Source organism: Centruroides sculpturatus, unplaced genomic scaffold (assembly GCF_000671375.1).
Source record: "Centruroides sculpturatus isolate CEXI.00-Female unplaced genomic scaffold, Cexi_2.0 scaffold226, whole genome shotgun sequence".
Classification (NCBI taxonomy): Eukaryota; Metazoa; Arthropoda; class Arachnida; order Scorpiones; family Buthidae; genus Centruroides; species Centruroides sculpturatus.
Window position 1 is genome coordinate 452869 of NW_019384525.1, and position 26545 is coordinate 479413.

The following is a 26545-nucleotide window of genomic DNA, read 5'->3' on the forward strand; positions in this document are numbered from 1 at the left end:
TGATTCCCGGCCGACCAATTAGCCATCACCAGCCGTAACGTTATGCAAATCTGTGATTCCCAAGCCATAGTCTTATGCAAATCGTACCGTGTGGCGTAATTGTCTGCTGACCAATCAGTGGCTGTACTTTCAAAAAGCCAACGGCCACTTTCAACCATCGGTCAATGATCGTTACGACTAAAAAAATTTTGCTAGGTCTTACTTTCAGGGGGAGGTCTTATATTTCGCAATTCAGCAAAATCTGTGCTAGGTCTTATTTTCTGCGGATGTCTTATTTTCGGGGAAACACGGTAGTTATATTCAAAAAACGACTAATATCGTTAATGTTTAAATTTAAATGTATGGTTCGAATTCTCTATTCGTTTTGATTTGCCTGAAGACGACGTGCATATTTACATCGAAAGCGCTCGCAAAAATAAAATATTTTAATTATATTTAACGCCTCATAGTCTGAAGTTTTGGAAGAAGTTTTAATTGGAATATATAGTTATATATACAGTACCTAATTTATATATAATTTATATGTAATACTGTACAGACGATAGCAAACTCAATTTAGCTGCCTAAACTCTCCGTAGCGTGGCGCAGGGCGGAGGAAAGTAGTTCGGCTGCTCATCCACTATTGGTCCAGATTCTATTAATCTTGTTGCGACACAAGTCGCCGACGACATTTTAGGAGTTCCTTTATACGAATATTGCTACAATTTTTTTGCTACGTTATAGGAATTTCCGTTATAGGAACCCACGTTATAGGGATATAATAAATGGACTGTAAATGGATATGGCTTCTAGCCATTTTAGATGTTCTATTTCTTTCACCATTCCTCCCAAACATCATGCTCTATAGGAGGTATGTAGACGACATTCTCATCATGTGGAAGACAGTACCTGACATCTCAGCTTTTGTGCAAGCCATTAATGATAACCCATATGGCTTAATGGTAGATGTTGATCAGTCTAGCAGTACTGAAGTCTAGTTTTTAGACATAAACATTAAAGTGGAAAAATCCACCATCCTCATATCGGTATATCACAAACCATGTGCCGCCTCTACATACATACTGGTGGGTTCATGTGACCCATTCTCTTACAAGGCTGCAGTCTTTAATACTCTAGTTAGAAGGGCATTTTCCTACTCATCCACCTCACAAGCCCTAGCTACCGAGTTAAGTTACGTTAAGAAGATAGCAGCCAGACACAGGTTTCCTAATCTAACACACCATCTGATTGAGTGACATCAACGCTCACAATACACTATGCATGCGAGGGCCAACACCAACCTGGAAGATCGTACACATGTCCCGGTCACCTTTAATCCATATGTTAAAGCAGTGTATGCAGAGATTGCCAGCAAACATCAAATGCAAATAGCGTATAGATGTCCCACAATCTTCGACATCCTTAGAAATAGAAAGGACTATCCAGATTGTAACAGACTTCCCAGTGTGTACTTCATTCCACTCAAAGATGACAGATGGGACAAGAGCCTTATATATATATATATATATATATATCGGTTCCACCAAGCGTTCTTAAAATACCAGAATACGTGAGCAACAAGCAAACCTTTGACACGGGCAACACACCACTGCCCTGGCCACCTATGCGTCTGATCCTGACATAGAAGGCAGAATTCGACAAGGCCAACGTCATCATCACTACACCCCACCTATAACATCTAAAATGGCTAGAAGCCATATCCATCTACAAGGCTAGCCACGTGACCACCTGTATCAACTGAAAGGATGAACTTAGTCTATCTGTAGCATGGCAGACCCTTATAGATGCTGACCTTTAAATATCACCATCCATGCATGAGTGCGCATGCCCATCACAACGGGTTTCGTAAAGCAAGTATTCAATTTTATTTTAAATGTTCACATTCTATTTTTTGAAGCTTTCCATCAAGTTTTTTACCTGAGGAAGAACTATTTTAAAAAGTTCAAAAATGTTTGTGAAGAAAGGTTTTTTCACATGATTTACACCAGTAACAGGTTCCGGATTTAGTGCTGATTTCACACCCAGTGTTAAAGTGATGTTGAGTTTCTTATTTAATTATCTAACAGTGTTCCATTCTCTAAAAATAAATATGAATGCAAATTGTTAATCATTTTTTACAAGTATTTTCTGTATTTACACAACAGATTCCTGTCATCAGACATTTGGAACATGGGAATATAGAAGAAGAATAAAAATGTAAATAAAAAATAGCATGTTTAATTTATAAACACAGAGATACCAACCTGGAAAAGAGGGTTATCAGTAGCACAGAATCATATATCAATGTTGGAGTAAGGGAGTAATGCCCCATCCATCCCATTTCCAATATAATGTAATTTCTCTTATCTTAAGATACTCACAAACTATGTTAATTTTGTTTTAAAATAAGTTTAAATGTTTTCAAATTGTAACGTTAATATAATTGAATATATACTTAGGAGAAAACAACCATTTTAACAACAAAAACCATTTTACACCACTTTTAAACTATAAGTTGTTGTTAACATTTTGAATATTCATTAATAAATTTTATAATTGATTTTTAAAATAAATTTAGGTGATATTTCTCATTCAACAGAAACAATGTCAATGCTGTGAATGTATTAATGATGATAAGTTTTTGATTGATGGAAATATTTTATTCTGCAATGCATGTTAACAAGTTGTAGCAGATACACAGCAATTTCAAGTTATTCAGCATATTGGTACACATAAGCATGAAACAACAAAACCAGGAAGTTGGCTAAAAACAGCAGTTTATCACCATAAAGCCTGGGCCTTCAAATTATTGTGGCCAAAAAGTAACAGTTTTATGTTGATCTATGCAAGATATTTTTATAAATAATGATATACTTATATGGAAAATCAATAATTCTGCCTTTAAGAGTTTCCTAAAAAAATATATGCAGTAGCTAATACTAGATGAGTCAACTATTAGAAAGAATTATCTCAAGACAGATTTACAGTAAAATTATGGAAGAAATACATAATCATCATCAATCTGGTATCCATAGATGAGATCACCAATCAAGAAGGAAGGCATATTGGCAATATGGATGGCATCCTGAGTAATAAAAATCAACCTAGGCCATTCTGACCACGGAAACATTGAAAAAAATGTAACTATCAAATAGTTTCCAAATTTTTCAATGATGCCATGAGACTGCTATGGAATAACTTGATAAAGCATAAAAAGATTCCTTGTCAGTAAACTGAAGCAACTCCTTTTATGCTGAAAGCAGCNAAGAAATACATAATCATCATCAATCTGGTATCCATAGATGAGATCACCAATCAAGAAGGAAGGCATATTGGCAATATGGATGGCATCCTGAGTAACAAAAATCCAAGTTGTAGCAGATACACAGCAATTTCAAGTTATTCAGCATATTGGTACACATAAGCCTGAAACAACAAAACCAGGAAGTTGGCTAAAAACAGCAGTTTATCACCATAAAGCCTAGAAGGCCACTAGGCCATTCTGACCACGGAAACATTGAAAAAAATGTAACTATCAAATAGTTTCCAAATTTTTCAATGATGCCATGAGACTGCTATGGAATAACTTGATAAAGCATAAAAAGATTCCTTGTCAGTAAACTGAAGCAACTCCTTTTATGCTGAAAGCAGCATATTTCCTCAAAGTATTTTACAACAATAGGATGCATAAAACTTGTTCAGACTATGCTCTCCAGAATCACAAAAGTTGTTCAAAGTAGCCATTCACAGATTGAGGCATTAATCGCAAAAGGTTTTCTTGAAACTTCCTATCAGAATTGCCAAGTTTAAGGAAATGTGTTCCAAGTTAGCCTTATTGTTGCATCCTGTATTAATTAGATATTTGGTTGGAATGTGTAGAGTATTATGCAATAAACTTCAACAGCATGGAATCAGTACTTCAAACTCTCAATGCAGACAGCATCACTAGTGCACAAGATTTATTCAATGACAAAAATTTGAAAAATGACCTTGTTGTACATTACATTAGCTCTTAATGCACAATTGCAAAACTTAAAACAAATCCTCAATATCAGCATTCTAAAACAAATGGAAAAAAAGTTACATCAAAATATTGAGTTTATTCAAAAGTTTCTGAAATTTTCACAGTATTATAATAAAACATTTATTTCAAAAACAAAAAATAGTTTATTAAAGAAAATAATTGCCATTACACATTCAAGTACCTTTTCCATCGATTGGACAGGTCATAGATTCCTACTGAATAAAACTTGGTTGTTTTGACTCTCTGCAAGTGCTATTTATCTTGTCATCATCAGCAAACTGTTTTCCATCTTCTGCTCCAGTGTGCATGGAGCAGAAGAGACATTAGTTGGGATGGAGCAATGTCTAGGCTATATAAGAGGTAAGGGAGAACCTCCCAACTGAAATTAAGCAGTTTCTGTCAGGTCAACTTTGCAGATCTGGTAGAAGCATGTGTGTCATGTTGATGTGAAGATAGCACAAAATGTTCATCTGTGGACAAACTATGGTGGAGTGATCACAACCACATGTCTTGATCATTTCTTGCATGGGTTGGCTTCCAGAGCTACTGTAGCTTGTCATCCAATAGGATGGAAGGCCTTCCAGAGCATGTCTTATCTTTGATTTCATATTGTCCAGTTTTAAATTTTCTCAACCAATCATAGATTGAAGACTTACAGATAATGTTCTTGCCAAATGATTGCACCATATGATGATAAGATTCCATTGCTTTTATACCAAATTCATAATTGTAAAGTGCACATGTGTAAATTTGGTTATGAGAAAGAATTGGTAAACTTGACACATTTAAAAAGTTTGTATCACCACACAAAATGGCATTTACATACACCACAAGAAACTTCCAGAAACTTCTACATCAAGCTAATACAGTAGAGCGTCGTTTATCCAAAAGAATTTCAGTCGGCAAATTTAAATTTTCGCTAGTGCTGTGGCGCTGCAATCTTTGGCTATATCTTGGGCTACTCCAATATTTTTTTTTGTTGATATGTGTGTTTTAGCAGGCAGCACTATCACTTTTGTGTGGTGTTTTTCTGAGGATGTGTCATGCTGAATTGAACGTTTTTGATATTAGATTAGCTTCTAAAGTATAATTTTTTTTGTTTTAATATTTTTCAATATATTTATTTTGTTTGTAAAAAATAAAGAAATAATTTTTAACGATGCAATAGCCATGATTATTATTTTAAAAAGTTTACGTTAGGCTAAACATCGACTAAAATTCAAGACACACAACGGAGAAAAATTTCAACACAGGATAGGTTAATATCTTTTTTTGTACATAATCGGTTATCCAAACAACCCCAGTCCCCAATTAATTTGGATAAACGATGCTCTACTGTAATTTCACATCTGTAACAGAAGTTGCCAAGAAACGTTGGATGATATCTTATAAAAAAACCTTGGATAGGAAGAAATGTGTATAATCAATGAGATACTGCATAGTGTTTCAAATGTTGAAGTGGAAATAGGGAAATCACCTGATAATATAAAAAAATATGTCATTTCAATTCATTTCAACATTACAGGACATTATACTGTCCTGCAATGTTGAAATGAATTTTAGTCAATACAGAATCCTTTTTAGACAGAACAGAGATATTCAAATTTAATTTAAAGCAAACTTTTGTATCTTACTGCTAGGGTAGCAGGCATTAAAACCTTTCTAGTCACTTTACTTGAAAACCACTTCCAGAACAAAAATATTTTACATGTAATGTGTTATATATTATCCAATTTTAAATAAATATATTCTGGATTTTATTTAAATGTATATTTATATATTTCACCTTGCTTTTTTTATATAACTATCCAGGCTAAAGTAATTTTCCAACAACAAAGTGTTAATCACTATAAAATTCACAAACCTTATTGTGCTTTGCATTTAGTTGTGAAAACTATTATTCACTAAAGTTTCTGGCCCACACCTAGGATCTTTCTCAGGTAGATTTTTGTTTGCTATAATATCTCCAACACATTAATGTTTTGGAAATATTATAGCAAACAACACAGATGCACCTTATTGGATATGAAAGAAAAATTTTTAAAAAGAAAACATTCAAAATTTGAATACATCAAAGTGTTATATGCATTCCAAGATAGAATGCTAAAACTGGAAAGATTCAATTTTTTAGGGCATTCTATATCTGAGGAAGGTCCTAGATGTGGACCAAAAACATTAGTGACATAACAGTTTTCACAATTAAATGCAATGCACAATACGGTTTGTGAGTTTTATTTATACTATTCAAGCTTCATTAATATGAGACAATAAATGAGTATATGCATAAGAAATAATTGTCCTGAAACAGTAACCAAAGCAAAAATATAGTTTAAAATAAGTACATTCTAAATATTATTCAAATAAAACTAACAATTTTATGCTTAACTATATGCAAAACTAAAATGTAAATTAAAATAAATTTACAGTATTATAAATCTTTTCAATTTATATTACAATAACATGCTAAAACTTATGCTAAATAAAATTTATAGTCTAATCTTTTTAACAGGTTATTTCAGATGAAAAACTACAATTTAATGAACATATCAACTAAAGTTTAAATAAATTCATGAAATTTAGCTTCCAGGACAAAAAATTTTGCAAAACATTTTTCCATTTCATTACAGTTAAATAAATAATATTTAATATTTTTGTTTACCATTTTCTTTATAACCCATTCCTAAGATAACTTCTGGTGCTCGATAATAACGTGTTACTACATAAGGAGTCATCATGAAAGTCGTTCCTGCAGTTCTGGCAAGTCCAAAATCCAATATCTTTAATGTACAATCAGACTTCACAACAATATTACTAGGTTTTAAGTCCTACAGTAGTTAAAAATATATTTAGTAATATAATCACATGGATACATATAATAGTTAAAAAGTTATTAAATTTATTTTTTAAGTTTTTTAATTAAATCCAACAGATTCAATCTTAAACTAATATCTAGAATTTATAAGAAATTTCATAAAATTTTAATTAAAAAATTTTTTAGCCTTTTGCATCTTGTAGATAGTTATACATTTGTTCATACAAAATCAACATACAGGAACCTGTTTCCGGTGTGCTTCTCTGTAAAACAAAGTGTTACAAACGTTTTCGAACTTGTAAGTTCTTCTTCAGGTAACCGACATCTAAGCGAATGCCATTCAAATTTAATTCAACCAAAAAAGAACACCATTAAGAACTGTATCGCACGTATCGATGGCGTCATTGACGCATGCGCCCCTTTGCTAGTTGTAAATTATCGTAAGTTCTTGTCTACGAGCACCTGCCATGCCGTTGACAGGGTGATTTCGTCTTTGCTGTTAATACAATTATCGTCTTTTAGTGTAGCCATACATATGTACAGGGCCTCTAGCCATCTAAGGTGGTGTGCGTATTTTGTGATGCGGATTACCTTGGCCTGGCTGAATAAAGGCTGTATTTCCGTATCTGAGGCATAGACGGCCAGAGCGATGGTTTGCCTTGCATGCAGAATATCTGCCAAGTGTTCTTTTATTCTCACCTCTAATGAGCGCTTAGTGGATCCTACGTAGGTCAGGCTTCTGTTCCATCTATGGTCTATAATTGGGATGGTATATACCCCTGGGAGTCGTTCTTTGTTGGGGATATCTTTCCCGTTCCGTAAAATATCAAAAATTGTCGCGCATCTTCTATACACGATGTGAACATTCTTTTTCTTCGCTATTGTGTTGTAAAGCGATTTCAGGTACAGATTGTATGTAACCGGGATGATACTAGATGGAACTTCATTGGGTGCTTGGTTAAGGGCTATTTCTCGTCCGCGCCATTTGCGGATCAATTTACGTACGATCTTGGGATAACCATGTTCGTTGGCTATTTGTTCAATACGCCTTAGTTCGGCATGTAGGGATATCCGATCAGACGAGTGTGAGTAAGCCCTTTTAATTAAGGCATTGAAGGCTGCCATTTTATAGTGGGGTGGATCGCACGATCCTATTGGAATGTATAGATGTTCAGCCCCTGGTTTTCTGTATACTTCCATGCGGGCTACTGTTTGTTCGAACTTGATGTTGATGTCGAGAAAATGCGCTTCAGAAGCGTGAGCTTGATCTAACTCTAAGGTCAGGCTGTATGGATTATCATTGAACGAATCCACGAACTTTGAAACATCCGGCTTTAGCCTCCATAAGATGAGAATATCATCCACGTATCTTTTATATAGTAAGATGTTAGGTGAGTATTGAGGGATGACCTTAGCTTCTAATTGTCTGACCACTATCTCGCATAGGTCCCCTGCGATGGGGCTACCCATGGGGACACCCCTTCCTTGGCCGTATGTGATCCCATTGAATTGGAAGAAGGAGTTATAACATATAAGATGCGCCAATTCTAGTATCTGTTGGTGTAAGTTGTTATCATTAACGATGTTGAAAAGGAGGTCTCTGATGGTGCAAAATACTGCCGGGAGCTTAATAGACGGGTAGAGGGATTTAAAGTTACGAAGCTAGCCAAACGCCTGGAATTTAAGAATATCATGGTAGACTCCCCGGATACGACCAGAATATTCGCCTTTGCAAAAGTCCACAAACCTGGACAACAGCTAAGACCAATCATTGATAAGGCCAGAGCACCAACCATTCAGCTAGAGAAGTTAATGCATAAGTTACTCTCGCCTAAGCTGGAAGGATATCCTTATGCTCTGACACACCCAATAGACCTAATATCACTCCTCAAGGAATTATCAGCGCCTCCTACCTTCATAACGGTCTTGGACTTTAAATCCCTCTACCCGTCTATTAAGCTCCCGGCAGTATTTTGTGCAGTGGCACTTTTGTGTGGTGTTTTTCTTAGGACTGTGTGTCGTGCTGAATCGGACGTTTTTGATACTAGATCAACTTCTAAATTATATATTTTTTTTTTTGGTTTTTATATTTTTCAATATATTTATTTTGTTCGTAAAAAATAAAGAAATAATTTTTAACGATACAATAGCCACGATTATTATTTTAAAAAGTTTACATTAGGCTTAACGTCGACGAGAATTCAACGCGAAGCGATATGCAACGGAGAAAAATTTCAACGTGGGATAGGTTAATATATTTTTTCGTACATAATTGGTTATCCAAAAAATAAGTTATCTGAACAACCTCAGTCCCCAATTGATTCAGTTAAACAACGCTCTACTGCAGTGTTTCTCAACGGGTGCGATATCATCCCCATGTGGGCGTTTTTCCATGTTGAGGGGGCGATTAGTAACAATTTATATTTTGGGGGCGAAAAACAATTTTCCAGGTGATATAGTAAAACATTATATTAAGAATTATTAGATATTTTATTCATTATATTGTACAATAATTAAACAAATAACATTATACTAGTTACTAGTCTATTCAATGCAGTACGAATTAGGCGTTAGACTTGTCCCTTGGCATCGGAATTTTGTAGTGAAGGGGGTGATACTATGTAACGGTTTTATTGAAGGGGACGATACTACGTTGAAGGGGGTGACAATTTGTTAGAGGATGACAAACACTGCTCTATTATAATACATTTTAATTCCAACATATTTATTGTGTATGATTTATGCAGCTTCCAGGAAAGCAGGTTAAAAATTACATAATTCTTATCTCAAAAGTTTTACAATAATAATTTTTTTAATGATTATGGAAAAAAATAACTAAACATATTCAAGATATTTCCATGACAAATGTATAAATTATTTAAAAAATTCAATTTTGGAGCTTTATTTTAATTAAGAAATCTTTTAGCATTTTAATATTAAAGTTTTTTACATTTTTTTCTTTGTTCTAAATATTTGACGTTATTTCAAATTCTCATAAAAGCAATCAAATTTATTTATTTTAAATAACACAAAGTAAAAATGTTATGAGAATATTCAAATACAAATTTTTTCAGTTCATTTAAAACTTTATTGCAATTATGATTAATAAAGAATTTGCTAAACTAAAACCATAACTTACTCTATGAATTATTCCGGCAGAATGCAGATGCTTGATGCCACAAAGCATTTGATAAAGAAGATAAGACATACGTTCATGATCAAGATCCATTTGAATAACTTGGCACAAGTTAGCATCCATTAATTCCATTACCAAATATCTGAAAGAATTTTATTTTTATATATTATTGTTAAAAGAAAAAATAATGAAGTTTATGAACATTTTTCCAAATTATAAATGCTAATTCTGTGTATTAAAAAAAACCTTCCTATATGTCTTGGCTGGTATTACTATATGTATAAACTAAACAAGAACTAACTGGAAATGTAGAAATAAAATAAATCACCTCAATAAAGGAAGTTTGTTTGTTAATCTGTAAACTAGTGTCATTTGAAAATGCCCTACAAAAAATGCAATCCAGATCTGTTGGCAGACATTAATAGGATGGTTATTAACTTAGAAAATCAAGTGGCATATACCATATGTAGAAGACACATTAGAAAGCTATGCTGGATTTTCAGAAAACAGATAGGCCAGCAAGATAGAATGTTCACTAATGCAACTTGTATGTTGGGATAACTTTACCCCTCCCAAGTGTGTATTAGAAGTGCCTATGTTTCCACCTGTAACAGCACAAAATGACTTGAGAAAATACTTCCAGATGTGGAAATGCTAGTTAGGAGCTTGAATGACATCAGCAAGATATATTTTTGATAGAAGGAAATCTAGAACCCAACTGTACCATAAAAACAGAAGATGAAATGGTCTGGAAGAACATAGCAAGCAAAATAAATTTAGGACAATGACCTTTTTGTTAAAAGCACATTAAACCAGGTCTATAATTCTAACACATAGAACCATGTACTTCAGGGACTTGAGCACACATGTTACCACTACAGGATGCTCACTGGTGTAAGAGGATTTTGTAGACAAGTTACAGAAATGGGTAGAGAGATTTACATGCACAAAATTGGCATGAACTTAAAGCATGATATGATATGTTTCCATTCTATCCCTAAGCTATTTGTATCAGCCAAAACACATAAGCAGGTGAGACAACTACAGCCAATTGTTGATAAGTGCATGTCTCCTATGAACTTTCTGGAGAAGGGTCTGCTCCAAATTCTGTCCACACATTTACAGGATTATATCAATGAAAATCAAAGCTCAAACTTATCCAGGATATTAAAACACTAGAAACACGTGTAAATCTGCCTAGCATTTTCATACAGGATAGCATGTTTGGAATCTGTGACTTCAGTCATCTGGCCAAAACATTAAAAGAAATGGCCTTAATGGATGATGAATACCTTACAATATTCTATTTTATTCCCCTATACCCTCCATCTGCATACAACAATGTTTTTGTTTCTTAAGAGAGTTTTTGTTAACCCAGCTAGAAAACTGCAGAAAATCAACAGATTCTAAAACTAGCACATCTCCTTTGTTATATGTTGTTTTTTAGTTACAAAAACCAGACTTATTTACAATATATAGGATCTTGGTAGGTAGCTCATTTTCAGGAGACCTGTGTGAACTAGTTAATCAAACATTAGAGTATTCAATCTTACTGAGTTATTTCTCCTAGAAGTTCTAAATATGAGATATGTGGACGACATCCATATTCTTTGGCAGTTTAAACCTGATATAAACATTTAATTAAAATGCCACAATGTCCTTTTTCTTACCAAAATATAAATTTTCGTCTATAATAACATATACCTGTATATTAAGTAAAATAATAAATGTTTTTCTGTAAAACTTTGTAATATTTTCTGTAGTGCCAGTATAATAAGTCCTGGTAATAGAAGATACATTATTATAGATGAAAATTTATATTCTGATATAAACATTTTTATAATATTCTTTGCCAACTTGGGCCCTTTTTCTTTTAATCAGGACTTATTACACTTGTAGTATTGAAGAAAGAAAAACTTCTAGGGTTGTTTCTGTTTTTATTAATCCCAAATACATTTTGAACAGTTTTGGTTCTTCTTCAGTAATTATAAAAATAAAATTTTTGGCACAAATATTATGCAAGCAATAATACTCCCACATTGATTTTTTTCACAGCACTTTTTGTTAAACTTTTTATGGTTTTTTCATCACAATATTGTGGGCAGATTACCCAGAATTGCTGTCACTCATCAATAATAAGATTATAAGCTTGCTATCACAATATTCATATGTTAAACCATCAAATTTAAACAAATTTCTTCAAAACATCATTTTTAATGCCTATTCTTCATGGACTTTAAAAACCATAATTTCTTGGTCCAGTGCTGGGTTTGATTGCTTTCTAAACAAGAGCTTAGCATGTTCTCAATGCCCTGGTTTGCACATTCAACCTAACCTTGAGATTGACTATGCCCCAATTTGCCATGTAGATTTTCAGCTAAGTTCACATTGCAGGCTCTTCTTCTATAACTTGATTACATAATTCATGACTATTCTCACTTTGTAACACGGTGGGGGCTTCAAAACTTGTGAAAATATCTATCAACACATGGGCCACTTCCTCTGAATGTTTAGTTATTAAGGGACAAAGCCGAACAAACTTCGTAAGGTATTATAAATTCATACTTGTATATCAAGACCACTTGGTCTTGATATACAAGTATGAACTTATAATCTTGGTCTGACTGAGATTGCATACCCCCAATGGAATCCACTTGGCATTATTTTTCAAATTTGCCTTTCTAGACTGATAATTACACATTATGTCTGGTTAATTTGACTAATTAAGTATGAATTATCATATTTAACATTATGAACAGATGAGTATGCATAATTACTAGTAAATGTGATTAATTTGCAATATATGAAATAAGTTTATCACATTTACCAAATTGTTGGCGATTATACATAATAACCGATGATCATGTATAATTACCAGATTAATCACTTTTACTGTAACATATATTAATAATCTGTGGTGTATATGCACTTTTATTTTATATCTGCATATCTGACTCCTAATTAGTTGTCTTTGGTTTACATTTTAGATCCAAATGATGCCAAATGATCTGTGACATTACTGGGCTATAATATAAAGCTAATTTAATAATTAGATATAAAATTAATTTCACTAGAGGTAGCTGCTTAGACCACCATCTCATGATAATTTTAATTTATTATGTTAATTTGTTGGAATTATTTAAAAATTTGGGTTTAAGCCAAACAATTTCCATATTGGTACTGCTACCATTAATAATTGTGAGATCTTGGATAACCCCCTTTAATTGAAAGTTTAAATCAAATCAATAACTTTTAGAAATAATATTTCTGATTTTGATGGAAAAAGTTTAATTTCAAAAATGAAGAAACTGGTAAAACTCACTTCCTTTCCAATGGAAGTTCAACATCCTTTCGTTTTTCCCTTATCTTCCAACATTTGAGTCACTTAACGAACAGTCCCCCTCTGTAAATCCCCACTCATCATGCTCATGTGGAAAAATACAATGTTTCCATTGGAAGAAAACCTCAAAAAAGGGGAATCTTTGTGATTGTTCGGGGAGTGCGCCAAAAGTTCTCAAAGTGAGAAGACGTATTCCACTGCCATCTCCCCATAGCCAATGCCCAAAGTCTAGAAGAGTTTTGTCTCCATGTTCATGAATCTAGAAACTGTATAAAAAAGTGCTGCCTTCAAATTTCAAAGGGCAAGAAAGAAACAACCTGTTAAGAATCTAAATTTTTAAAGAACCTTATCATCGATCTAAAAATAAAGAGAAGACAATGAACCTTAAGATTGTAAGGTAGTATGAGTTTAAACGAAGTGTAATCTCTCTCTCTATGAAATAGATAGATTTTTTATAATTGTAATCTCCATTTTTGTTTTTATTTTGTTTATTAAATATTCTTTATTATTCATTTAAAAATGGCCTCGTTGTTGACTGAATCAAAAGATTCCTTTTTCACAATTATAACGCAACCTCTCCGTAAAAATAACTAGAAGTAGACGTGTGATAGTCCACGTAATTGACTATCTGATGTCAACATTCTGACGTGGATCTAGCCCTCACCATCCAGATCTTTAACAACTTCTTTAAAGCCCTCCTAAGTAAAGTAAGCCAATCTAACGATTGTGTGTCAGTAAGTAACATAGAACAATTCTATGCCCTTGGCTTCTCGCATAATTAAATTCTGATTTTATTATTAATTCTAATATTTATTAAATTTAATAACAGATGGCACCTAACACCTACCTCTAGTACCAAATTACTAAAAATTAAATTGTTAATAGTAGCAATAAAGCAGCCTGATTCATTACAGTAATTGTTTGGCTTATTATTAAAACATCAGGATTTTATATAAAATTGCATTTATGGATTGTTTATTTATGTTTTAGAAATGAGCTAAAATGTTTTGTGGTAGTACACCATTATATTTTATAAGTTTGTATATATCTTTAATAGTATATGTATACTTTTTTCTATCCTTCTTTGTTCTTGGCTCTTTTATACATAATTTTCTAGGAACCTCTTCCAAGTGTGGGTGGTGAGTGACCTAGTTAGAAAACAAAGGAGAAGGATGACCCTGAAGGCAAGAGAAAAGACAACAAGGGCCACTTTTTGGTCAGGACATCGAAGTGAGAAGATACGTCATAGTGTTCACCAGGTTGATTTTGCATCAACTGGAGCGATAGGAAGAGACCATATGTTAAGACTAATGATTGATAGGAATTGAGTTTCCTGAGATAAGAACTTCTGGAAAGGTATAAGAAAGTTTTTTTGATTGAATTCTACCCACATTTGTCCCTCATCATCTATATGATACATTTTGGCCATCACCACCATGAAACCGTCAACTACCTAGGTTACCCATTCTTATCTTGCACTATAGATTTATTCTGTCCTGTATTCTATCTTTTTCCTTCCTTCCCCTTTAGTATAAGTAGCTCTAAAGTTTTTTAGATAAGTTTTCTTTATACCATGGCAGATATTTTTGGGCATACTTTTTGTCACGAGAGTTGCATTTTACGGTTCTTCCTGTGTATGTGGTGAATTGTTTCTACTAGAATTTTAGCAAGGAGTGTCAGAATCTATAAAAATCCTGCAAAGTGTAAAACCACAGGTGAAATAAAGTATGTTTCTTTTGTACTACTTGCCTATCTCTTTGTTAGATCCTATCACCACATGCTATATCACAACAGTTTAAACTGGTATTCTACAGTAGAATGCTCAACTTTGGAACATATTTTAATGAATAACTTAAAGAAGACCTATTGTACAAGACCAAAAAACTTGTGTTTTTTATTACAATCTGGTTTATGCAAGAAAATAGAAGGTATTGATTTGATTTATTTCATTATTTGCACATTAAGCAAACAGCAGTACCAAAGTTTTCCATAGTGGCTGAATTTTGAAGTAAAATTTTTCCCCAAAATTCACACTTTTCTAGCAAATGGGTTTATTCATTAGTTCATGGGTTTATTCATGAATATACAAATGTTTTGGTTTAATTTATAAATCTGAGGCAAGTTTATAAATTAAACTGAAAATATTTGTATGCTCATTTAATGAATAAGCCCATTTGCTAGAAAAGTGTATATGGTTTTTATTTTGGAAAGTTATCCATTCCAACTTCATTATTGGATTTTACAATATATTGTATACTTATAACAAAAAATAACTTACACATCTTGAAACTCTTCTAGAGTTTTCTGTGGAGTGAAAGCATTCAAAAGTCCTATTATCTATAAATAAGTGAAAAGTTATTTATTAAATTTTGAGTAAGTTTTCACATTTCACGTTAAATTAAAGTTTGAATCTCAAAACGTTTAAAAAGACTGAAATTATTAATTAAATAATAATAAACAACGCTTTTTGCCCGCGACTGTAAATTAGACAGAATTAGATAACCCAACAAATAGGGTATAACGTTTTGCAGGGCTTATCACACCAAGGCCGACTGGAAGAAGGACCAGAACTTTATAAAAAAAGGGGTTTTGGTCCTTAATAATCACATATCAAATTTAGGTAAGTATGCATTTCGGGTACAAGGACCCCTCATCAGCTTACAAACACATGGCAACAACGTAACAAATACAATACCAATAACCTGTCGGTACAACTGGGTAATCAACATATGCAGTGCACTGCATTTACAATTTATCAAAGTAACTTATACACTAAAACTAAATTATCAAGCATAAATCAGCATCCAATGACAATGTAGTATCACATATTATCTCCACCCATAAATGTCTTAGTTTCTCCTACATTTTCCAAATTCTGGTAGACGGTTACACTATTAATAATAAATATTGTTAAGTATATTAAAACCTAAACAAAAGAAGGGGAGAGGAATCCAACAATGAACTTACTCTTATTAAACCAATTGGTCACCAAATTTTAACACAAACAAAATACAACTAATCTATAAGCCTTTGTGAAGTCAACTGCACTGTCCATCTGCATTTTACAAGGTGATGTGCCTAATTCTGTCTAATTTATTAATTAAATAATGAAACATTAATCATTTAATCCAATAAGTAAAAATCATGTATTAATAATTTAATTACTTATTTGGACAGAATTCAATACTAAATAAATTTAAAATAATTACCTTATAGAAAACAAAATGACAAATTTACTGCTTTGTAGGATTTTACTACAGTTTAATTTAAAAATTATTTAGAAATGGCAAAAGATAGAGTAAACAGCAAAAGAGCACCCAGAGTATACTCCATTCCAGTGATAGATAAAAGATTTAACCAACAATTGATGTATATTGGTTCTACAAAGAGATCTTTAACTAGCAGACTGGCAAAGAATAAGTATAATATTGATAACAATAATCCAATAACTGCTTTAGCATAATATGTGATTAAGCCTGGGATAGCTGCAGACCTTAATGAGGCCAAATTATTATGGCATGCAATAATTATTATGGAAATTTAATAATTAATACTGTTAGTTTTTGATTTGATTCGATCGGTGTTGAAACTGGTCTACATGCTTGCATATTAAATTTTTTTAGAAGATCTTTAGCGTACTTTTCTTGAGTCAGTTTCATCTTTCCGGTAGTCCCCTCTCTTTCTATTCGTATTCCCAGAACTTCACTTGCTACACCCAAATCCTTCATTTTGAATTCTTTCTGAAGGATGTGTTTGATTTTTGTTATCATCTCTAAGTTGCGTGAGGCAATTAGCATGTCATCAACATAAACTATGATGATAACATTGTCCCTGCCTTCATTTTGGGTGTAAGTGCAAGGATCAGAACTCGTTCTCTTCATGCCTATACTTAGGAGGTAGCTGTCTAGTCGCTTGTACCATTCGCGTCCTGCTTGTTTTAATCCGTATAGGGGTTTAGTTAATCGGCACACCTTATCTTCTCCTCCTTTTGTTTTGAAATGCTCTGGTTGCTCCATATATATTTCTTCCGTTAAGTCACCTTGTATGAAAGCCGTAATTACGTCCATTTGGTGCACATGCATTTCGTTTTCCACACACCCAGCGAGGAATGCTCGGATCGTTTCATATCTTGCTACTGGAGCGAACACTTCTTCAAAGTCAATTCCTTCTCTCTGTTGGTATCCACATGCAACTAACCTGGCTTTATAGCGATCGACGGTGCCATCCTGTTTTCTTTTTATTTTATACACCCATTTATTTGAAATTATTTTTCTGTCCTTTGGGCGTGGGACTAATTCCCATGTATTATTTTCCATTAAAGACTTATATTCCGAATCCATGGCATTTAACCATTCCTCTCTATCTTCTCGGCTTAATGCTTCTGTTACACTTGTAGGATCTGGCAATTCGTCACATTTTGCGATATCTGCTGTTTCATTATACACCTTCTTTGGTCTTCCAGGTTTTCCACTTTTAATTAATCGTGGGCGTCCCGCTTTGCGTTTTGGTTGCGGATCTAATGTTNNGATCCATTTACGTACGACCAAAGTTCATTGCAAACAAGTATGCTCCGCATTTGTAGCTTCCACGATTCGTAGTTGCCATCATCGAGTTTATCTACATGCTGTGTCCCCAAACTATTCATGGCGTTGCTCTTTGTTCAGACAGGTTATGCCTTTCGTAAACAAACAAGTATATATCACTTACTTGAATCTCCAATTAGATGTTTTTCATATGGTAAACCTCGATCATTAAACCCTTAAACCAACCACTCTCTGCTACCATGTCAGGGTTTGAATATGATGAAGGGTAATGTCGAAGGTAACACAAAGAAAGTGGAGAGGACTAGAAAGCGATGTCCGTTAGACCACAGCACACATTCCAAACTAAACTATACTGGACCAGAGTACAACTCCCTTGACGAACATAACTCCACAGACCCCACACATAGCAGAGGGGAGGGCACGACGATCACAAGACAAAGGTCACATACACAACTTTCTAACAAATACTAAGTAATTTGCTACTAGAAGTAGACTTTAGGTATCATCTCTTATCTGAATTAATAATTATAATTTAAATAATTTATTAAATAATTTAGAATCAATAATAAATTATTTAAATTATAATTATTAATTTAGATACGAGATGGTGCCTAATGTCTACCTTATTACAATGACTGCTGGAAGCAAGTTATGAAATCAACCCAGAAATGACATCTCAGGGGAAGACTTCCACAAGAAGTTAAAAGAATAATCTCCCACCCCAAATTGTCATCAGAAACATAACATAAAATTATAAAACTACTTGTAAGGGAGATGATATGAATAAAAAAAAGACCGATTACTAGAATGAATGAAGTGTTAACAAGTAAGTATGGAAATAGGGTCGAGTGGGAATATACTTGTAACGTCACCCCAACCACACTATAAGAAGGAAACAAATTGAAGAATTGAACGAGGTGAACAAGTGAAAGGATCAAGTGAAATTGACAAAAAGCTTTCCAGTTCAAATGACATGTTTTTGATGACGGTTAGACAAATTAGTAAGATTTATTGTGCTTTTTCAATATTATTTTTCATATTTTGCTTGTCAGTTTTTGTGAAGATAGTTCTAAGATAGTTGTAACTTGATTTTTAAGTCCCCAATTGTCGGGAATGTTTTATATATATATTTGTTTTGATTTTTTATTTGCAAGTTATTCTCTAATGTTATTTCTTAATTTAATTAATTTAAATTGTGTATTCAAGCTTTTACTAAGATTTTTTTTACATATAGTAATTATTTTGAGTTTTGATATTAATAACAATTTGCACTTATTTTATTGACAATGCAAAGTCCAGGCCTGGCACTTTCAAATCCTTTATTTATGTAATGCTTCATTAGAATATTATCAGGGCTTTTGATTTGATTAGATAAGACATTACAGTTTCTTTTCTTCTATGCAAAAAACAAAAATGCTGTACAGACAGGAAAAGAAATATGTGATGTTTATGGTGAAGGTACTGTAGTAGAATCAACTGTTTGAAAGTGGTTTGATGAATTTAAAGTAAGTAGTTTCAACCTTGAAGATGCTTCAAGCTCAGGAAGGCCAGTTGTTATTGATGATGATTAGATAAAAACATTATTTGATGATAGCCCTCATTGCATATCTCGAGAAATAGCATAAATAGTGAAATCATTGAACAGTACCATATTTCAATATTTAAAAACAACTTCTCTTAGAATCATTGGAAAGGATAATCAACCTGCAAGAAGCTTATTATATCCCAGTAACAACAAATTTTAATTAAAACTAACATTTTCAACCATAATCATGGTCTTCCTCAAGCTTTTGACTAGTACAATTCAAATATGGAATGCATTGAACAATATGTTTAAATTATTTTAAAATTCCAAACATTTAAAAGCTAAAAGATAATTTTTAGCCGTATGTGCTACAAGTGATAAAAACATCCCTACACCACAACAAATAAATAATAAGATGTACTTAATGGTATAGAATAGGTATCTAATGTTACTCTCGTTTTTTCTCATAGCACCACCTCCATGCATTACTTTCTAGCTTTCAAATGTTCAGAATTTTAAAATAATTTAAGCATATTGTTCAATGCATTCCATATTCAAATTGTATTGGTCAAAAGCCTGAGGAAGACCATAATTATGGTCGAAAACATTAATTTTAAATAAAATTTGTTGTTACTGGGATATAATAAGGTTCTTGTGGGTTGATTATTCTTCCCAGTGACTCCTTGAGAAGTTGTTTTATTTCTAAGCTATGCCAGCTAAGTCATATAAGAAATTGGTACTAGCCTTCACTAGGACTAGGGCTAAGTTCAGATTCCTCATGAAATGCCAGATGAGCAATGTGTTTCCTATATCAATACATCAATTACAGCTACCCAAGGGATGTGATTCACTTTTACCTAAACTTAGAGCTTTATGTTTAAGAAAGGCCATTTAAGCATCAAGAAAAATCATGTATTCTAAACTTGATGACTGATTAGAGTAGAGAATCAACTCTTCGAACAAAACCCTGCATTACTTTATGAAGTGAACAAAAAGGTAACAATTTATCAAGAGATATTGGAATAAAGCCTGGAAAAAAGTACCAAAGAAATTATCCTGAATTTTAAGTAAGCAAAAACCTGACAAAGAAATCTATAGCACGCCATTAATCTGTTGGGACAACATCTCACCCCCTGATTACCTAATCCGTGATATGGCACAAGGACTTATGTATGTACCAGGTGAAACATAATACAACCTGAAAAAGTGATGCCAGACCTTGAAAACCTCATTACTGGTATGATGGGGGTCCAAAAGGAATACTACAGATGGAAAACTGCACTCAAAATCTGCACTACAATCTGACCTGGGATGATGGTTTCTGGCATCTTATAAGAAGTTCCAAGAAATAGTTGGCTGACAAACACATCATTGTGCTCAAGGCAGATAAAAGCAGATCTCATCTTACTGAAGGAGGATACCTACAAATCCCTAATGCAGCAGTACATCTGACTGTGAACTGACAGTGAATCTATCAATGATGAAAAAGCAAAGGGAGGAGAACTTACTATTATTAAAATAATTGGTTTCCAGACCTTAAACAAAACAAATACACCAAATCCATAAGACTGTGAAGCCAACTGCCTTGTTACAATTCATTTTACAATGTGATGTGACTTTACTCCCACATCTGTTCAGCGTCTGCTTCAAGGTTATGTAAAAACAAAGTCATTCCACCCTTCATGTAGCTTCAGTCCCATGTTGTTATTAATTCTAATGTCTTCCTGTATTTTCAGAATTTCTGTGTGTTCCTGTAGTCTTCTTTTTTATTGATTGTTTTCTGTCAGAATACTCTTGGCACTATCTTTTAAAATTTCACAACCTTCAGTATTGCAATGTTGTGCCACTGATGATGATATCAAATAATTGTTTGAGCCATGGATGATACACCCAGGGATCAAACAATTATTACACACAAAGGGGCGTTTAAGGTCAATAGATTACAATTCGGTATCAACATGGCACTGAAAATTTTCCAGGCATTTATTGAACAACTTGTAGGGGGAATAGAAGGAGTAATCCCATACTTTGACAATATTCTCATTGTAGCTGAATCTGAGGAGGATCTGCTAAAAAGGGTTGGACAGGTTCTTAAGAAATTCCAGACATCAGGCTTGTGCATTAAAACAGAAATGTGTCATAAAAGTTTCAAGTGTAACATTCTTGGGATTTAAGATAGACGCAAACAGAATTCATCTCTCAGAAGAGAATGTCTGAGCAGTTTGGCACAGTCCTGTACTATCTAACAAAATGGAGCTTCAAGGTTTTCTGGGACTGGTTAATTTTTATCATGTTTTTCTAAAAAACAAAGCAATGGTTGCAGAACCTTTGCATCATCTTCTGGATGCAAATACACCATGAAAGTGAAACCCCAAACACAAAAAGGCATTTAAGGCTGTTAAATCATTGTTGACATTGGACACCGTACTAACACACTTTGACTCGCAAAAACCATTAGTGCTAACATGTGTCACCTTACAGCATCAGTGCTGTCCGTAACCACTGTATGCCATCCTTAATCACTGTATGCCACACGAAAGTCAGGCACCCATTGCATACTATTCACGCACGCAATCAGCAACGGAACAGAACTATGCATAGATAGACAGAGGCCTTGGCAATCATGGCAGGAGTTGAGAAATTTCACAACTATATCTACAAACGGCAAGTGGAGATACAGACTAATCACACCTCTCTTCTTGTCTTACTATCATTATCCAGACCAACCCAAGCATCATCTCATCCCAGATGCTCCAATGGAATAATCTCCTGTCATCATATGACTATAAACTTGTCTAGAGACAAGAAAAAACCATACAAAATGCAGACGCATTGAGTCATCTTCTGGTGGCTAAAGTCCCAGAGCAGCAAGAGAATGAGAGAGACATCTTCCTTATAAACATCATGGAGTGTCCATCTCTGTCAGATAGAAAAATATCTCTAGAGATTGATAAAGACCCAATCTTATCTTGGATAAAGACATGGGTTATGAATGGCTGGCCCAAGCAGAAAACTTCAGGCCTTTTTCAACCATTCGAAAACAGAAGTGTAGAACTGTCAATCCATATAGAATGTTTGCTAAGGGGAAGTCATATCATAATTCCTTCCCATCAACTGAAAATGTCTTGATATGTTGCATATCTCACACCTGGGTATTGTTAAGATGAAAGCACTGGCCAGCAGTTACATCTGGTGACCAGGTCTGGATAGTGACATTGACAAATTAGTTAGGTCAAGCAGTCCAACATAATCCTCCCAAAACAACATCTGCTTGGGAACTGGAGGAAGCTCCGTGAATAGGCTCCACATAAATTTTGCTAGCCTTTTTCAGGGCAAAATATTTTTCATAATGGTGGAGGCCAGGTCAAAGTGGTTGAAAGTGGATATATTGCCATCGACATATGCAAGTGAAGTGATTAAGGTGTTGCGGAAACTGTTTGCCATGCACAAAATACCAACAGTGATCATATAAGACAACGGCATTGCTTTTACATCTTCCAAGTTTCGCAAATTTCTTAATAACAATGGTATTCAAAATATCACCACGGCACCCTTCCACCTATCATCTAATGGACAAGTGAGAGGATGGTGCAATTTACAAAGCAGACTCTGAAGAAAATAAAACGAGTTGACATTGGATTGAAGTTAGCAAGAATGCTAACATCGTAGCATCATCGGCAATGGGAGTGAGTCTGGCTGAACTGCTGATGGAGCATAAGTTGAAGACTTGCGTAGACAATTGCTATCTCTCAGCTTAGAAAAAAGGCAACAATGATAAACTAGCCCCTTCTGCACTACACTCGAGCCTCACTCAAGCAGGTTCCATAGCGTTACGAAAAACCAAGTTTTTAGACCCTTTTTGAAAAAAAAAATTTTTTAGATGTTTTTTAAGTTTCCAAATTTTTTCAACAATTTTTTCCTGTGCAAAAAAATTTTATCGCAATTTTAATCTACCTTTAATGACAGCTTAATTGTTTTTTATGGGATTTTTTTTAATCAAATTTCATTCATCGTTCTAAAGTTCTAGTGCACGGATTTTACTTCGGTAAAGTTATTTAAAGCTACTTTCTGATATCAAAAACGACCTCCAATAGTTTTTTAATTTTTTTAATTAATAGATTTTATTATATATACATTTAATTAAGTCGGGGGGTCGAAAATCACAATAAAAAACATAATTTTTTAAAAATATTTTAAAATATACAGTGAGCTAGTATTCACCCTACTATAAACCCTTCGCCTCCTGTAAGTTTTATGAGAATGTTCCACGAAAGATGATACCAGCTGTTCTCAAGGTCATCCAGCTGTAAACACAATTACTCATCAGCATCAGATTTCGCAGAAAGGCAAGACAATGGACGTTAAACTTTGAAGCTTTCTCTTCAAAATTAATGCATTTCTTTTGTTTTTTTCAGTTTAAAGTATTTTTTGTGTTTAATTAAAGATTTTAAAAATAAAAAATAGGAACTAAGGGGCTATAAATGAAACCTCCAAACCAAGCCTTCCAAGTAGGCAATCCAGTTTATGTTTGAAGCTTCAATTCCACCAAGTACTGGACCCCAGCTGACATCATGGATGTGAAAGGAAATGTCACTTATTCAACCTGTACAGAGAATGGTCAGATAATTAAGCTGCATACAGACCAAATTCAATGATGTTTACCAGATAAGGAGACTACAGCCCAACCGACAAATGAAGAGTCTCCTCCCAACAACAAGTCAGACATAGAAGAGCCAGTTCCAAAGTGGAGCAGAGTTTAGATGCACCTACCAGCAATCACAGAGAGGAACATTAGACATGCATAAGACAACCACCGAAATATTGGAAAGATTATGTATTTTTCTAGGAGGGAAGGAGTTGTCGTGTCTTATCTCACCATGGTTTGTAAAGGTCACATCAAGTGCAGCACCTGAGGACTTGGCTGCTCAATATATAAGCTGAGAAACCGCGGGCACCTGCTCTCTTTTGGCCCTGTTCTGTACATACGAATATATACATCAAATAAATATGTAATGTGTTAAGCCTTGTATCTATTTAATTCCTCAGACACTATTACTGGAATATTCTTGAACTATTCAGTAAGATTTGTGGGATTCTTGCAAGATGGGAAAACATTTATAAAACAATACTAAACAATAGATGTTGAATGGTCAGGAAAATGAGTGATACTGGACATGCTAAAAAATAATAAAATAAAATAAACAACAGTTGATTGCATTCTGACAAAATATCAAGCTATCAGAAAGGTTTGTCTAATTGGGTACCAAAATAATACTGACATTTGAACAAAGATTGATTAGATAGACATATCATTAACCTCTTTAGTATAGCAAACACCATTATGTATATTAGTGGTTTCCAACAGAAATTGTTGTTGTTTTTTTCCAAAATTTCTGTACCTCCACCCCCTCTTTTTCAGAAAAAAATTTTTGTGCCTCCCTTAATTTTTGTAACAATCTAATTTCACAAATACTGTCCTTATAATCAATTTAATGGTTTAGAAAACAATATACCTTATAAAATAAAATATATTGTCCACCAGAGTGCAACTCTTCTCGAGACATTTCAGCCGAGAGTTTGAGACGAGAATTGTTAGCATTCGTATCCAAGTAGTTTGGACAAGGGTTGTGAATTAGGCATAACAGTTTAGCTGATCCATTTTTTTCAACATTGATCTGACTTTTTGTTTGTATTAAAAAATGATAATTTGGTAAAAGCTGTGTGCCCCCTTGCAATAATCTTGTGTCTCACTAGGGAGCATGCCCCACAGATTGGAAAACTGATGTATATTATAAAGATAAATTAATTACAGTACTTAGCTTTAATTAATGTCATGTATTAATGTGATGTAGTATGGAAGTTATAACGTTCCTGTTTTATAATTTTATTTACTTTAATTTTTTATTTTAATTGTTTTAATTTGTTAATTTATATCCTATATTTTTCTTTAATTTTGAAATGCTAAAAACATTCTACAGATTTAAATATATGTATGAAATACTACATATATTTTGCATTCCAAAATTCTTCTTTTTGAAAGAATTAATTATGATCATAATAAAGACCAAACTGTCATCACATCTATTACACAAAGAGTTAAACATCTGGTTAGTAGTGACAGTGTTGAGTATTCATAGTCTAAGTTCAGGTACCTGCTTAGTCCAAAGATCCTTATTCTCTTCTACTATTCTACAGTATATAACAGACCATTCCATAATTTTTACACATTCAAGTATTTTTATCTATTTTATCTTAATTCTTAGTGTCTTTTAAAGGAAATTCCAATAGGTTATTTTGATTTAATTCTATTCAATGTGTAAGAGCTTTGTCATTTTAATACATCATTCTTGTTCAAAGCTAACTTCCTGAAGATAACATTTTTAAACAAGTCAAAAATATTCACATCTTAGATATTTATTTATTAAAATGGATGATTTTAACATTAAATACTGTTATTAATTTATCTTTGTAATATCTTGCAACAACCTTGCATTGTTGAAGTCAATCCTGAAGAAATTTTGCAATGATTTGTAACCATAGATGAAGTGTCCGTAAAACAAACAATAACTCATTAACGCATATAATTAGCTTTATTATAACAGAAACGTAACTATGTGGTAATACAAACGTAACATAAGCCTCCAGGTCTAAGTGTTACAACAGCTAATGCACGATTGACTTGAGACAAAGGAATATGACAAAGGTCAGAGGTGCGGGGGTCACCTAAGTAGGTCAAGGGGCAATTCAGTGTGGATTATCCCCTGAAGGTTTACATACATAACAATAGATCAAACTTTGACTTTGATATAAAGTGGTAAACCAAAGCAACAATCAAAATAATGAAAGCATGTTGGTTCAGCTACACAAAAGAAAGTTGTGATATTTAAGAAAGGATTTCATTGACTGACTGTGTGTTTATACCCAGGAAAAAACACACATCAAGGGGGGTATTAATTAACAGTTACTCAATTCCAGTTGTTGTTAGAACAATTTCAAAAATTATCATGATTTGTACAAAATAAACTAAAAATAATAATTACAAAAAATTTCTCCTTAACACTTATTTTTACCAAAAAAGGAAATAAAAGATAGGGGCAAGAAGTAGAGAAGATGGTGAATAGGATAGGAAAGAATACCCAAATAGTGCAAATGTTGTTTGGTTACCATGAGGGGTCACACGGAAAC

The 26545-nt window shown here is 33.5% G+C and overlaps 1 protein-coding gene across 1 annotated transcript in view; it reads right to left on the reverse strand.

The window, feature by feature from the left end:
- LOC111622855 (stress-activated protein kinase JNK-like) overlaps positions 1-26545 on the reverse strand; it is a 165286-nt gene that overhangs the window by 70860 nt on the left and 67881 nt on the right. The window contains 3 exon segments of the mRNA XM_023365288.1: positions 6663-6828; positions 9955-10093; positions 15570-15628. Coding sequence (XP_023221056.1) covers positions 6663-6828; positions 9955-10093; positions 15570-15628 — 364 coding nt within the window.